Source organism: Artemia sp. Qi Xiang Cuo, chromosome 11 (genome assembly GCF_049724085.1).
Source record: "Artemia sp. Qi Xiang Cuo chromosome 11, ASM4972408v1, whole genome shotgun sequence".
NCBI lineage: Eukaryota > Metazoa > Arthropoda > Branchiopoda > Anostraca > Artemiidae > Artemia > Artemia sp. Qi Xiang Cuo.
The window spans coordinates 27,543,113-27,557,784 of NC_142804.1; the positions used below are offsets into that span (position 1 = coordinate 27,543,113).

General features: G+C 34.1%; 1 protein-coding gene across 3 annotated transcripts in view; it reads right to left on the reverse strand.

The window, feature by feature from the left end:
- The window catches only part of LOC148946829 (uncharacterized), a 153,013-nt gene that overhangs the window by 73,169 nt on the left and 65,172 nt on the right, over positions 1 to 14,672 (reverse strand). For 2 of the 3 annotated variants that reach the window (XM_089096639.1, XM_089096638.1), the window contains exon 2: positions 4,534 to 4,703. In XM_089096639.1, coding sequence (XP_088952765.1) covers positions 4,534 to 4,638 — 105 coding nt within the window. In that variant the 5' untranslated portion in view covers positions 4,639 to 4,703. Of the gene's footprint in view, positions 1 to 2,458; positions 2,523 to 4,533; positions 4,704 to 14,672 lie in introns of those variants that run through there. The other variant, XM_089096640.1, reaches the window with a different exon arrangement.

A 14,672-nucleotide genomic window follows, 5' to 3' on the forward strand; every position in this document is an offset into this window, starting at 1 on the left:
TTTTGATTTTGGCTCACCGTAGATGAATAATTAAAACAAAATTTGCATATTAATTTTACTTTTATGTGGTTAAATGGCTTTCTCGAAAGTTGTTTAATTTTATTTACGAACGTTTTTATTAGTAGTGAATATACGTAACTTACGAATTAACATACGTAACAAACTTTGGTACTGGTGCATTATATGGGTCTTTCTACAAAGTCAAGTTTGGTTAATGCTAATGAAATAAAATAAAATAGGATGAATATATAATAGTTTAGAAACAAATTTGGGCTATATATTTGCACATTACGGGGTGGGGGGGGGGGAGTAAAGCATAGCATATATTGAATACGTAACCAAACCTATCCCAGGTACCTTCCCTCCTCCTTTACCCCAAAAACAACAGTTTAAATACCGTAACGCAATGGAAACCACGCTATGCATTGCATTACTCTTCAACGGTCTCGTGACTTAACCCGTCAAAAATGGGTTTTTCCTGACTACTTTTCTTGTAAAGGACCATATAGTGCACCAGTATCCACGCTTCTATAGTCGTATGTTTTTAATATGTATATTAGGGAGTTCGCCCCCAAGTCAATACCTCGCTCTTTACGCTAAAGTTCGAATTTTGTTTCAATTCTTTAAAAATGAGCCCTTAATCAAAAAGGATGTTAATTAGAATAAATAGCTCTTATGAAAGTACTAAAAAAAAAATCTTTGGCTTAAAGAACGAGGTATTGACTAGGGGGCGAACCCAATCATATAGATAATAATTTCTGTTCGTTTTAAGTTTTGATGTTGCTCCTTATTTTCAGTTGAAAAACTTGTTGTTTTTTTATTTAATTTCTGATCGTATTGTAAATAGTGCTGGGAAATCCGTTGCCCTTTCATAGCAATATTCCTTCCCCCATGAAAACTTCCTCCATCGAAAGAACCTCCCACATAGCTCCCGACTCGTCCCCCTCCTACCAGAAAAAATCCTCCCTGAAAACGTCGGTATACTTCCGAATAACCAACACTTTATATAAACATTGGGTAAAGTTCATAACTTTCAGCCCTCCCCCCGGGGACTTTGGGGGACTAAGCTATCCTAAAAGACATAGTTATTATATTTTCGACCATACTGAACAAAACGGCTATTTCAAAATTTTGATCGGGTGACTTTAGGAAAAAATGAGCGTGGGAGGGGGCCTAGTTGCCCTCCATTTTTTTGGTAACTTAAAAAGGGCACTAGAAATTTTAAGTTCCGTTCGAATGAGCCCTCCCACGATATTCTAGGACCACTGGGTAAATGTTATCACCTCTAGGAAAAAAAAACAAAAAACAAATAAACACACATCCGTGATCTTTCTTCTGGCAACAAAAATACAAAATTCCACATTTTTGCATATAAGAGCTTGAAACCTCTACAGTTGGGTTCTCGGATACGCTTAATCTGATGGTGTGATTTTCGTTAAGGTTCTATAATTTTTAGGGGTGTTTCCTCCTTTATTCGAAAATCAGGGAAATTTGTTTAGGCACGTAACTTTTGATGGGTTGGACTAAACTTGATGAAACTTATATATTTGAAATCAGCATTAAAATCTGATTATTTTGATGTATTGGTATCAAAATTCCGTTTTTTAGAGTTTCGGTTGCTACTGAGCCGGGTCGCTCCTTACTTACAGTTCGTTACCACGAACTCTTTGATTCGCTAGTAAATGGACCCAAAACTTAAAAAATAACTTTATAAGCGCTTATTAAGCGTTTCAATTACAAATAAGAGAATTTAGAGCATTATTAGAGTTTTGATTGAATATGGGAAGCAAAAAATAAAAAAGTAAAGTGATTTGATGTGGATGCTTGAATAATGCATGTTTATCTTAGTTTTGATAAGAATCTTAAAGAAACACAATTTCAGCTGGGGGGGATCTGGGATATGGGGCAGTTTTACCCTCTCCCATACCAAATTACACCCCTGCCCCTAATTCATACCAATTTGCATGGCCAAACTACAACCTATAAGACCTACCTAATTTCAGTACAAATATTATCATACAAAAGTACTAAAAGAAAATGTAAAATTGAACTGATAGAGTTTAGGGAGTAGAAGAACCTGCAATATTAGGAAAAAAACTGACCTAAACATTGTGAAATAAGAAGTATGGACCATTTTAACTTTTGCATTAACTAGACTCACCTATTTCCTTGATGATAAGGTTTTAGGGTCTACGGTTCGAAATCGGAAGTTTCAAAAACGGTATATTTGCAGAAATGCAAATATACATATTACAAAGTGCAATGAACCATTGTTGTTTGTATTTTTTTTATGTTAAGAAGATCATAGATTAATTTAAAAAAATTATCTCCTGGAAGTAGAGAAAAGTGTTGAAACTTATTAAAAACAACAGTTTTAATGTTATTTAATGCATTATAGAATGGTGCTATGAAGGCCAACTACAAATCAAATAGCCTAGCCTACTAAATTAAAACTTACTAATTGCAACAATTTTCTGGCTATATAGATGACATATTTTCGATACATTTTCGCTTTAAATGCACTGTTATAGCGATTTTCCTAATAGACAATAGTCATCTGAAAAGCTGAGCAATGATCCAATTCTGCGCATATCTGTGTGAGATTTGTGTCTTAGAGCTGACTTAGCTTTTCTTATGCTTTATCATTACTGACATCTGTAATTATGTGGTATAAGAGATTTTTTCTGCTAAGAAGGTCAATAGCAAAACACCAATCTCGGAAAAATAGAAATCGGCATGTGCCCTTTCAGCACCGAAATAATTGATTGCTTTCGAGTTATCAGCATGAATGAATTGACGGCTTTCGAGTTATCAGCTTCGATAGTAATCTCTGTTTGTTTTAAGTTTGGATAATTATATGACTTTATTTCTTCTCGTCTTAGGTTTAGTATGGTTCACAATTTTTTTTTATTGATAACTTCGGCTATTTTCTAATTGAATACTTGTTGACTTTTTTCAGTTTTTCTCCTTAAAAATTCAAAGGCTGGATGGTAATTTAGATAAATTTTAATTTTCATACAATATTATCAAGCTTCGCTAGTTTTATGGAATAAATTTTTAAGTTTTACTATAAAATTTTGGCTGCACAGGGAGGGTCATTATTACTCATCTGATGTAAAAATCTGCATAATTTTTGGTCATTTATAGGGCAGAAGCCACTTGGACCCTTACACTGTAAAAAAGTTTGAATATACACGTACCTTAATCTATCATTATTTTTTCAAAAAAACACTTAAGTTATTTTTGTTGTAATTGTTTAATTGATTAAATAAATGTATGTCAAAGTGATTTATTAAAAATTATATATCAATACAGAACAAAATAAAAGACATCAAGGGGTCTATCATTTTATTAGAAAAACCATTACAGTTATTTTTTTTTAATATTGAATTGATTAAATAAATGCACGTCAAGGTGATTTATTAAAAAGTATAGATCAATACAGAACAAAATAAAAGACACCAAGGGGACTTGGTTGGCCCATTTAGTGGAAAATTTTTCTACGGTGGCCACACACTTTGGGAGGGGATGATGAAAACAGTGCAAACAGTTGAATTATACGAGAACAGAAGGAAAGCCATGAAAATCCAATCGAATATTATAGAAACACACAGGAAAACTTATAAAAATCATGATTATTCGATGTTGGATACTTTGTCATGTAACCTACCGTATTTGCAGGCCTGTGTGCTGTCATTGATAACATATTCTTGAAAATTGTAATTTTCGGTACAATAATGTACCGAAATTATGCGTAACCTGGAGTGCACTATTTTTTTGTTATGCTAGCTTTTATACAAGTTACACAAGTTTTTTTTTTGCTATTTATAATCGATTTGTCAAATTTACCTGATAATTGTGATCTTTATACCTTTTTTTGGATTTATTCCTGCATTCAATACTACAACAACAACTCTTAACCAAATTTAATTGTTTGGATCTTTTGCTAAACTTACGGTAAATAATTCTGATCGCCTTAGTGGATTGTTTCGTTGTAGTTCCAACACTGACAGAAAACTAACCGAAAATAAGTCTACAAAATGTGATCTCAGGTTAAGCAGCATACTTAATCTCTATGTAGATACTATATTTTTGGTTAATAAATTCGATTTATTTGATTTTCCCTGGTTTTGGGTAGTTTTACATTTACATATGAGAAGAGTAAAAAGGTTTCTTACCTCTCTCTTCATCAGTATGTACGACCTGAATATCACTTGAAAGTAAATTGAAACGAAGTTATAGCCTTGAGTCAAATAAGACGAAAGAGATGAGAATGAAAATACAGTTTTAAAAGCAAGCTCCTCGTTTTATTATGGACATAAAATTTGAATTTGGCTTATTTTGAAGCTTGTAATGACCATTTCTAAATAAACTGTTATATCTCTCTGTCTCTTTATCGGCTTTCTTATAGAGCGGTTTAATTAAAGTTTTCCTAAAATGGCTAGGTGCTTCTCCTTTTTCAAAAATCATATTCATAATTTTTAGTAATTTATCTCTAACTTCACAAACATCATATCTAAAAAACTCATTTACCTCATACCGTATGGGGCTTTGTTGTTTCTTAATCCTTTTAGTAGGCCTACTGTCTCTAAGTCTTCCTCGAAAAATAAACCTCCCTTCAGTTCCAAAGTGTTCCATTCTTTCCTATATCAGTTCCTGTAACTTTATCACGGTTTAGTATATTTTCAAAATGGTCTGCCCATCTATAAATAAAACGAAATGAAAGTATAGAAAAACCGGTTATAATATTTCAAATAAAACAGTGGAAAATAATAAAAAAACGACTTTTTTTCATTACTAATAATAGAAGTCTGAATATTTCGGCTTGACGTCCGGAAGCCTTTATCAATGGGGGAGAAAAACTAAACTAAATTAAACAAAAGATATAAAGAACAACAAAAAACAAAATCACAAACAATAAAAACTCACATATCAATTATGTCCGATATGAAAACATTCGTAAATACATTCTAAAACCACACTGGCTATACACGTAAAATCAAAAAAGGGTTAGAAAACGAGGATTTTGTCAGCCAGTGGGAAAACATGAAGAGGAAGAACAAGCAAATATTTCGACAAGGGCCTCCGCCAAGTCGTGCTCAGTGCTAAACAAAGAATAAAAACAAAAAAAGAAAAAAAAACAAAAAAAATCTTACCTTTTTCAGTTTACTCGACAAGATGCGAATAGATGCGTATCACCATACAATGGCACCAACACAACCATTACAAGATATCAGACATTATTTAGATGTGTTTTTTTTTCGATTATATTTTAGCTTTGTTTTTTCCTTTTCTTTATATGTTTTTATCTTAATTTGCTTTGTTTATACTTCCTTTTTTTAGTCGTAAAATGAGTAGCAAGGATTCTATTCTTAATACCTTCCCAACCCAAGCAAGACTTGGCAGCTTCCTTGCTCATCATGAGCCCTACTCCTTGCCTATGCACTCCATCCTTCCTGCCTGAGTGAATAAATTCTATAGCACCTAGTTTCATGTTATCTACCTCTGGGATATTTTTTTCTGAAGCTAATAATAATTCCAGTTCAAAACGTACGTCTGAATCCATCAGTAAAAATGTCAATACGATGGTTGTTTTTCAAGGCTGCAACAATACAAATTACGATTTTCATATTATTTAAGGCATTGGAATTATTATGGTCTTAGGAAAATCAATGGTTCCTAAACCAGTGTAGGACAGGGACTATTACGTCTTCTGAAACCTACAAAGAGCGCTTAAGCGGGCTTGGAACTGGACAGCAGAAAATCCCTCGGACCTCTGGTATGAATGAATGATTTGTGCAATTTTGGGCCTCTTTTGGTCACAACCACAACCAAAGCGTTACTCTTCTATCAACATAAGTCGAATTCCTGCACAAGCAGTCTAAACACTACTACCTCCGACTCATTATATATTCATGCCTACAATGGAGAGTTAGCCCATAACACATAACTTAGGTAGGAAGAGGTTTTTCAGTCCAAAAAAGCCCACCAAAACAGGATCTGTCGGGTATTGTGGAGAACCTAAAATCAGTCAAATTCAAGAAATAAGCAAGCAAATAAAGTAGAATTGTAACTTCACGTGAAATGGTACAAGAAAAAGACGAATCATAACTTAAACAAAAAACAGGTAAAAAATAAGTGGTAACAAACGAAAAATCTTAGGTTAAATATAAGAGATAAAGATAAAGAATACGGAAATGGACTTTCAGTCTTACCCCGTGGCGCTTTTCTCTGTTTCATGGCTCTTCAGCCAGGAAGTGTAATGGGTCGTTGGGGGTGGGCTATCCTGTGCTTTTGCAGACTCTTCCTCTTTACCTTCCCCAGATTTCTCCAGGTGTCCATTTAGAGCTGGGTTGGCTCCGGCTAAGCTTATAGAGTCACACCACTCACCTCCGTTCCAAACCATAACCAGTGACAGTAAAGCTCGAAACTTAGTCTTCACGGCAAAGAATTTCAAGTCTAGCGTGCTAACCACTGGTGTAGGACGGAATTATTAATAAAATTAAAACATTAAAGCTTAAAATCCGGCAAAATAAGAGAAACATTAAAGAAACAAGCTAATAACAAGCGACAGTAAAAGGGAGCTAAAACAAGGGATAGAGCAACAACATTTATTTCGGGAGAGAAGCTAATGTTCCCATTACTATTATTATTATGATTATTATCATTTCTTCAATATGCCAAAATTTGATAATAGGATGAGGATTCTACAATATCTCTCCGCAACGGTCGGGATCGATGAATAGGTTGTGTTAGGAAGGAGGCTAAATAGGGGAAAAGGTCTCGTGAGGGTTTGAAATTTTATTGGAGCATCCAACCCCTCGGACGTTGAACAAAACGTAATATTTACAGAATAAGGCTCTCATCTTATTTGAGAGTAATACCCAAACCAATGAAATTCTTCCAAGCGAGTAGGATTGAAAAATCTCTTTTTGTCCCTGCCCTGCTTCTTGTGAACTAAATAGGGGAAGCTGTAGCTAGATGGTAGAATCGAAGGGTTACGAAGAAATTAATATCGTGCACAATCATCCATTTTTTCCATTCGATCGATATAGCCTCCGATCTCCTTGTTGTAGAAAGTGCTTATATTTTCGATGTTTTTACTTAGCTTCGGGATACACACTTCAATTGATGCCCACAAATCACCCATAGTTTCACCACTCGTCAAATTGTTGAACTCACTATCAACACTGAAATTCTCATTTTTTCTGTCTTTAATCAGACGTAGATCTTCCAATCGTTTAGCTTTCGAACCAAAAACTTGTCTATAGTTGACTGCTGTCTTTGCTCCGACATTACTCGTAACTGGTTAATAGTATCCAAAAATTTTATACTGTTCAAAACCATCAAGATCATGACTAACCCTGACAAATCAAGCTGATCAAGCAAATCAAGTAATTGATATTATAGTAAAAAAAAATCATGATGCTATTTCCATTACAACCCAAAATTCCAAGAAATAGAAAAATCACTCAAAGGACTATTTGCAATGGTTAAAAGCTTGGAAAGTAGGATTTTGTCATAGGAATCGAAAGTGGATGATTTTGAACAAGAAAAGATGTTGGATTGGTTAGTGATGAATGGAGTAAGGCAGAGGCCTGGAAATGATCTAAAGAAAGAAATATCGGTTATCATTAAAGACAAGATGCTGGTCCCTGGTTTTGAAGTTAATAATATTGTAAATGTTTATCGATTAAGTTTGAATGACTCTAACGATCAATAAAAAGTGTCTCCAGTGCTAATACGCTTCAAAAATGTGGAATTAGCTCGAGTTGTTTTCAAAGAAAAGACTAGACTAGCAAAGAGTGGAATATTTTTATCAGAATCGCTAACAAAAAAGCGTCGTGAAATTTTAAATGCGGCAAGAGATTGCTTCGGTAAATTTAATGTATGGACTGACCGCGGGCAAATTTTGGCCAAACCACCTGGTCAATAAATGATACGAAAGATTCGATCATTCGCAGTTTGTGCTTAGATATTTTTTTATTTTTTTTTGTGCATGTATATTTTATGATTTAATTCCATATCTAAAATCGATTGTCTTTTTTTACTGGCAAATTAGAAACGCCCCCAGTTGTAGGACGACTTTTTGAGCTTAAAAATAACCCGTTAGATTTTTTAAGCATTATCAATAATTCTATCGGACATGTCAACAGTGATTTGACCACAGTGAACCACACAGTAATAAGTAAATATGTTTTTAATCTGAGGGAGGCTGTCAAGCGGGATGGATATTTTTCAGTGCTCCAGTTGAATATCCAGGGTCTTTGTTCTTCAATTGACCATCTAAAACAGATTGCTTCTAAAGGGCTACCTGACGTTGTTGGTTTATGCGAGACTTTTTTAGATTCTAAAAATGATATGCTTTTGGATTTGCAAGGTTATAAAATGGAACGACTGAATCGACAAAAGATGGCCAAGGGTGGTCTTGCTTTGTATATTTCTACTAATCTCCAATATTCTCTTAGAATGGATTTATCCAAAAATATCGAAGGTGTCTTTGAGTCACTTTTTGTAGACATTAAATGTAGAGGTAAGGACTTAATTATTGGTATTATTTATCGATCTCCTAGTGGCTCTATTCCATTGTTTCAACGCACCCTTAATGATCTACTGGATACCATCCTAAAACAGTCGACTGAATTAATTATTATGGGAGATTTTAATATAAACTTGATAAATATAAAGTCTTCTGTATCTTTGAATTTTCTGTCGTCCATGCTTGCCGCAAGTACTTAAACTTCTTTATGTATCACATCTCGCATAACAGAGAGTAATTCATCTCTGATTGACAATATTTTCTACCTTGATCCGAAATTATGTTTTAGTGAGCGACATTTCCGATCATTTCCCTGTTTACTCTAGATACTGTTTTGAGACTGACTATTGAGAGGACTTGTGAGTCTGGTAAGAGACCTTTTAGGTTTGGTGAAGTGGAATTGATGCTTCTTAGGTCAAGATTGGCAAAAATTGTCTTGGGGTGGTTTTGACAGTGATTCTGATTTTGGTAATTTATTTGATACTTTTTAAGAGTCTATTAAAGACGCTGTTCTTGATATTTGTTCTGTTTCACCTTCTAATCGAAAGTCTAAGAAGGCTTTTCCTCTAAATCCTTGGATGACCCCTGGTCTCCTTAGGAGTTGTAGGAGAAAAAATAATCTCTGGAGGGCCTTTAAGTCTGCTAACCCTTCAATGAAAGCTATTGGCTTTCAGCAATTTAAAATTTATAGGAATATTTATAATTCTGTGTGTCGAAAGGCCAAGTCCCAGTATTATTTTAATTGTTTTTCAGATTTTGGTAAAGATAAAAAAACTTGGCAGGTTATAAATTCTGTGCTTAAGCCCTCTTTTCAGTCTCCATCAACCCCTTCTTTTTTGGATCTCGACGGCAAAATCATCGAAGGTGAACTGAATGTTCAAGATGCATTTACTTCATATTTTGCGAATATTGGTAAAAGGACCGCTTCGGCTGTTGGTTCATCTCCTTCAGGATCCAACTTCAGGTCTTATCTTGGGCCACCTTGTATGAAGTCAATGTTTTTGGAACCAGCGACGGAGAAAAAAATAGCTAAAATTGTTATGGGATTGAAAAATTGTTCGTCGTCTGGCCCTGATAATATTCCTACTAAAGTAATTAAGTTCATACTTTCTTCCATTATTTATCCCTTAACAAAACTTATTAACCTCTCCTTTCAGCAGGGTATTTTCCTGAGTACTCTCAAGCGTGCTCGAGTCATATTATATAAGGGGGAGAGAAAGGGACACAGAATGGTCCAGCAAACTATCGGCCATTTTCATTGTTGTCTGTGTTTAGCAAAATATTTGAGAAGGCGATGCTTTCTCGTCTTAATAATTTTCTTACTTCTAAAGATTTTTTTCACAATTTTCAGTTTGGTTTCCAAGCAAATCATTCGACTGAGCATGCTTGTGCAGTTTTACTGAATAATCTTCCCTCTGCCATAGATTCCCATTTGATTCCTGCTGCTTTGTTTCTGGATGTTCGTAAAGCCTTTGATTCTTTAACCCACAGTGTTCTTCTATTTAAACTGTCTCATTTTGGCGTAAGAGGTAGTGCGTTTTATTGGTTCAAGTTTTTCTTGTTTGGTAGAATAATTTCTTTTGATCCACTTTTTCGCTCACCATCAAGTGTTGACCAGGGGGTCCCTCAAGGGTCAGTTTTAGGGCCGGCACTGATTTTAATTTATATAAATGACCTAATTTTTGCAGTTAGAAATAAAAAACCTCTTTATTGCTGTCGTCTATGTCATCCAACAGTCTCCCTTACCCACAACTATAGTTTGCATACCTCGGATTCTCTTGTTACTTTTGCCGATGATACCACCCTTATTACTTCTGGGAGAACAGAGGATGAGGTCCGTACAAAGTTAGTGGACCTCTTTGAGAGAGTTTCAATTTGGTTTTAATGCTAACTCTCTTGCCTTAAATGCTTCTAAAACTAGTTTTTTAGTTTTTTCTTGTATATCCCAGGCTTGTCCTCAATTATCTGAAATTCATATATCCAAAGGCTTTATTAGTAGACCAAAGGATGGCCATGTCCGTTTCCTAGATATCCTCCAAGATAAATATTTATCTTTTAAATGCCATATTGATTTCACCAAAATGAAGGTATGCAGAAACCTCGGTATTCCAAGAAAACTAAAACATATTTTTCCAGGACCAATTCTAAGAATCCTATTTAATAGCTTAATTCAGTCTTATGTTTCCTATTGTTCAGTCATATGGATGTCTACTTTCCTTCTTTTCTCAAACCGCTTTCGAATACTTATGATAAAGCTATAAATCTTATCCAGAATGTAAATCGTTCGGCAACTAAACCGTTACTTGATATTAAAAAACTTTATATTCTTTCCTGTGCGTCTTTCGCTTTTCTTCAGCTCCATGGTGATATTCCTAGGTCCCTTAGATTTACGTCTTCTTTTGTATCTGATCGGTCAAATTATCAACTCCGTAGTTCTGTAAATATCCAAATTCTCCATACACCAACAATAAGATCCGATTTTAATCCTCTTGTTGCGTGTCATTTGACATGGAACACCCTTCCCGATTCGGCTCGAGAATGCCACTCGTTTGGCACCTTCAAAAGACTAGTAAAAAATATTTGTTTTCATGTGATTAATTTTCTTTACTTTTGCCTGCTGCCAATAGTTTTTTTTTCATTTAATTCTTTTTTATTATTATTATTATTTTTTTTTATTTTATTTTTTATTTATTTTTTATTTTTTTTTTTTTTTTAGATGTTGTGATTCACTGTAGTTTGATAAAGCTTATTTAGGGAACTCTAATTATTTTTTTTTTTTTCGTTTTATTAAGCAAATGCTTTACATGCTAAAAGTTCAAATGTTTATTTTTATATGTTTAAATATTAATGTTATGTTTATATTGTTTAAATCTTAAGCGTTGAAATGTTTAATATTTATTTGATCTTTTCATAATTCCCCTTCTACAGGCCATGGAGCCTTTGTGGGGATTTGTAGATTGTTATGTAATTATTTTACTGGTATATGGAAAATAAATCTATCTATCTGTCTATTTCAAGAAATTGCTTAGTTACTGAAAAATAAACAGATTTCGGCATGCAAACTTTTTGAAGCTTCAGCTACTTACGACATGACAAGCTACAAAATGCCCTGAAAGCTCGAATGACACCATACACCGGGCAATTCCCTAAAGACTTAAGGCACGCAGATCAAGTTTCGTCAAATCCTTTTGAAACATCATTAATCCAAGCATTAATCTTGCAATCAAACACAGTAATCTAATAATAGAGCTTTTTGCTCATGCCAAGGGGGCGGTTCACCCCCGCCCCCCCAACTGCACCCCCATTGGATCTGCTAGTGGTAGCAGCGAGAGTTACGACCTAATAAAGAGTGAACCAAGGTCGACAGAAACCATATTTTTAAAAAAATATAGTCGACAGTAACCATTTTTTTGGGGGAAAAAAATGTCTAATGAAATAAAACCCATTTGTAGCTGATTCAGGAATGGTAACTATTATTTTCGTTAATCTTAATAGTATCATATAAACCCCCCTAAAAATATGTAGGAAATCTGAAAAAAAAGCCTGAAGCCCGCCAAATATGGCGCAAGCTCGAAATGCTAAGCACAAGTAGGAAGGGTGTTGTGTATACTGAACGAACACCATGTAAAGCGATCAGAACACAATATATTCCGACCAAATGGTATACTTTACAGAGGTAAGACCGGTAAGAGACTACATCATGTTAATAGATACCGAAAGCAATGGGCACTACTGAACGAACACCGTATAAAGCGACCAGAAAAAGATATATTTCTACCAAATGTTAAACTAAGCAGAGGTAAAGGTAAGACCCCTGAGGGACTACATCCTGTCAGTAGATACTGATAGCAATAGATACTACTGAATGAAAACCATATAAAGCGACTCGAACACGTTATATTTTGACCAAATGGTATGCTTACAGCCTGAGGGACTAAACCTTGTCAAAAGATACTGAACATACACCCATATTTGGGAACTAGAGCTATACAAACAGCCTGTTTTAAGTGCATAGCCAGTTTTAAAACTATAAAAACTAGTTTTTGAGTAACAAGTATATAGGACCAGTCAATAAACTGTTGCTTACTGGCAACCCGTTTTTGACAGTTAACCCTATTATCATATTTGTCAGAAGAACTGAGTTAAATTGAAAGTGTACTTAATAAAGGGTATCCAATTTATAGGAAATCTACATTAAGTGAATTTAACACGCTCAAAGGGCTGAAATTTTAGTCGCTTACAGAACAATCCTTAGAAATCCAGAACAATCCTTATAAATCAAGTTGTGAAGGGGTTATGGATTTGACGACACCCTTAGGGGGTAGGCTATATTATTGGAGCTACTACAAATGCTTCTTACAAAATAAAAATACATTCTGTGTTCTGTTAAAACTTCTGTTAAGTTCAATGAAAAGAAATCCAGTAGTGGTGGGTTATGGATTTGACGATGGCCATGGTTGATATACTATTGGAGCTACTACAAAAAAGTCATATACATTTTAAGCAATGATACGACAGCCCTTAGTCATCCATGCCCCGACTTCCAAGGGCCCCACTGTCCCTACCCCAACTATTTGACCCCTCTCCCCATTGTTTATACTTTTTTTCTTCATTTTAATTTTTTATTTAATTTTTTTTAAACTTTCATTTTTATTTTTTTAACATAGATATTTTTCAACTTTTTTTATATGTCTTAAAATGCTATGAAATATGCTTAAAACAAAGAATGACACGAAATATCCTTAAAACCAAAAAAATTACATTTAATATTTCTGAAATACGAAATTAGAATGATATAGATATGTTTGTTATGAGTTTTACTATTAGAAAAATAATGTTTGTAGTAACACTTTTTTTTTTTATTTTTTTAACAGAACTTTTTACCTTTTTTACATGTCTTAAAATGGCATGCAATATACTTAAAACAAAACAAAAATCAAGTTTTATATTTTCAAAATACAAAATGAGGATGATATAGATAGGTTAGTCGTGGTTTTTACTATTAGAAAAATAATGCTTGTTGTAGCACTTTTTTTTACTGAATTTTTTCGGACGGAAATTATTCAACTTATATTATTATTTTTTTATTCGGCTGTACCAATGGTACTCTATGGCTGCTCATCAACACTACGCAGCTGTTCCAGTGGTACTTTATGGATGGTTATTGACACAACCTAGTTCATTGTATATTTTCAGTCAGTATTTTTAGTATATTGGATGGATAAACAGTTGCATAAAATTTTAGAAAACAGAGGAGATGAATTATTTGAAGAAAGTGTGTGCGCATGAAAAAATCATGGTTGCACTGAATGCTGACAAAGACAAATATTTAAACTATGAAACAAGTACTAGTGGATATCTCATTGGAAATGACATGCATGCGTTGTCATGACAGTGAGGAGCAAAATTTCTTTGGACTGCTGAAATCATTCAACTCTTATGATGGGGGATATACGGGAGTCAGATATCCAGTGATGATATCATTCAAAGAGAATGCCAACATAAAAATAATAATTGATGAAGATGGGCATCTTCTTGCTCATGGTTCTGGTAACACGTTACCTGTTGATAGAACCTATTGCAATCGTTCTGGTATTAGTATTCAAATGAAAACAAATTGAAATAGAAAAGCCAACTGCTGCACTAATATCATAACCACAGCTTGTCTGCGTGCCATAACTGCTACTTGTGTAAAAACAATGCAATGATAGACAGTGAAATGGCTGACAAAATAGAGAGGGTATTGGCAGACAATATCACTAATGAGTATAAAGCTGAATGGATGGAAAATAAAGCGCATGTGAACATTATTGCTACAGTTTATCATAAGCCAACCGATATAGTCAATGAACCTAATAATACCAAAGACGAAACCCATACTGAACCTGTAAATGATACCACAGTAAAAATTATGAATGACTCAAAACGGATTACTAACTATTCTACTAGTTACGAACTAAGAAAAGAGAATTCCTAAACTATCAAGAGAGAACATGATGAATTATTTTATGGAACAGATTCAAATGTCCAAAGTTGTTCAATGATATTAATAATGTATAATAATATATGTAACATATTTTTTGTGATAATATTCTACACGTCGTGATTTCAATGAAAATATTTTATTCATTAC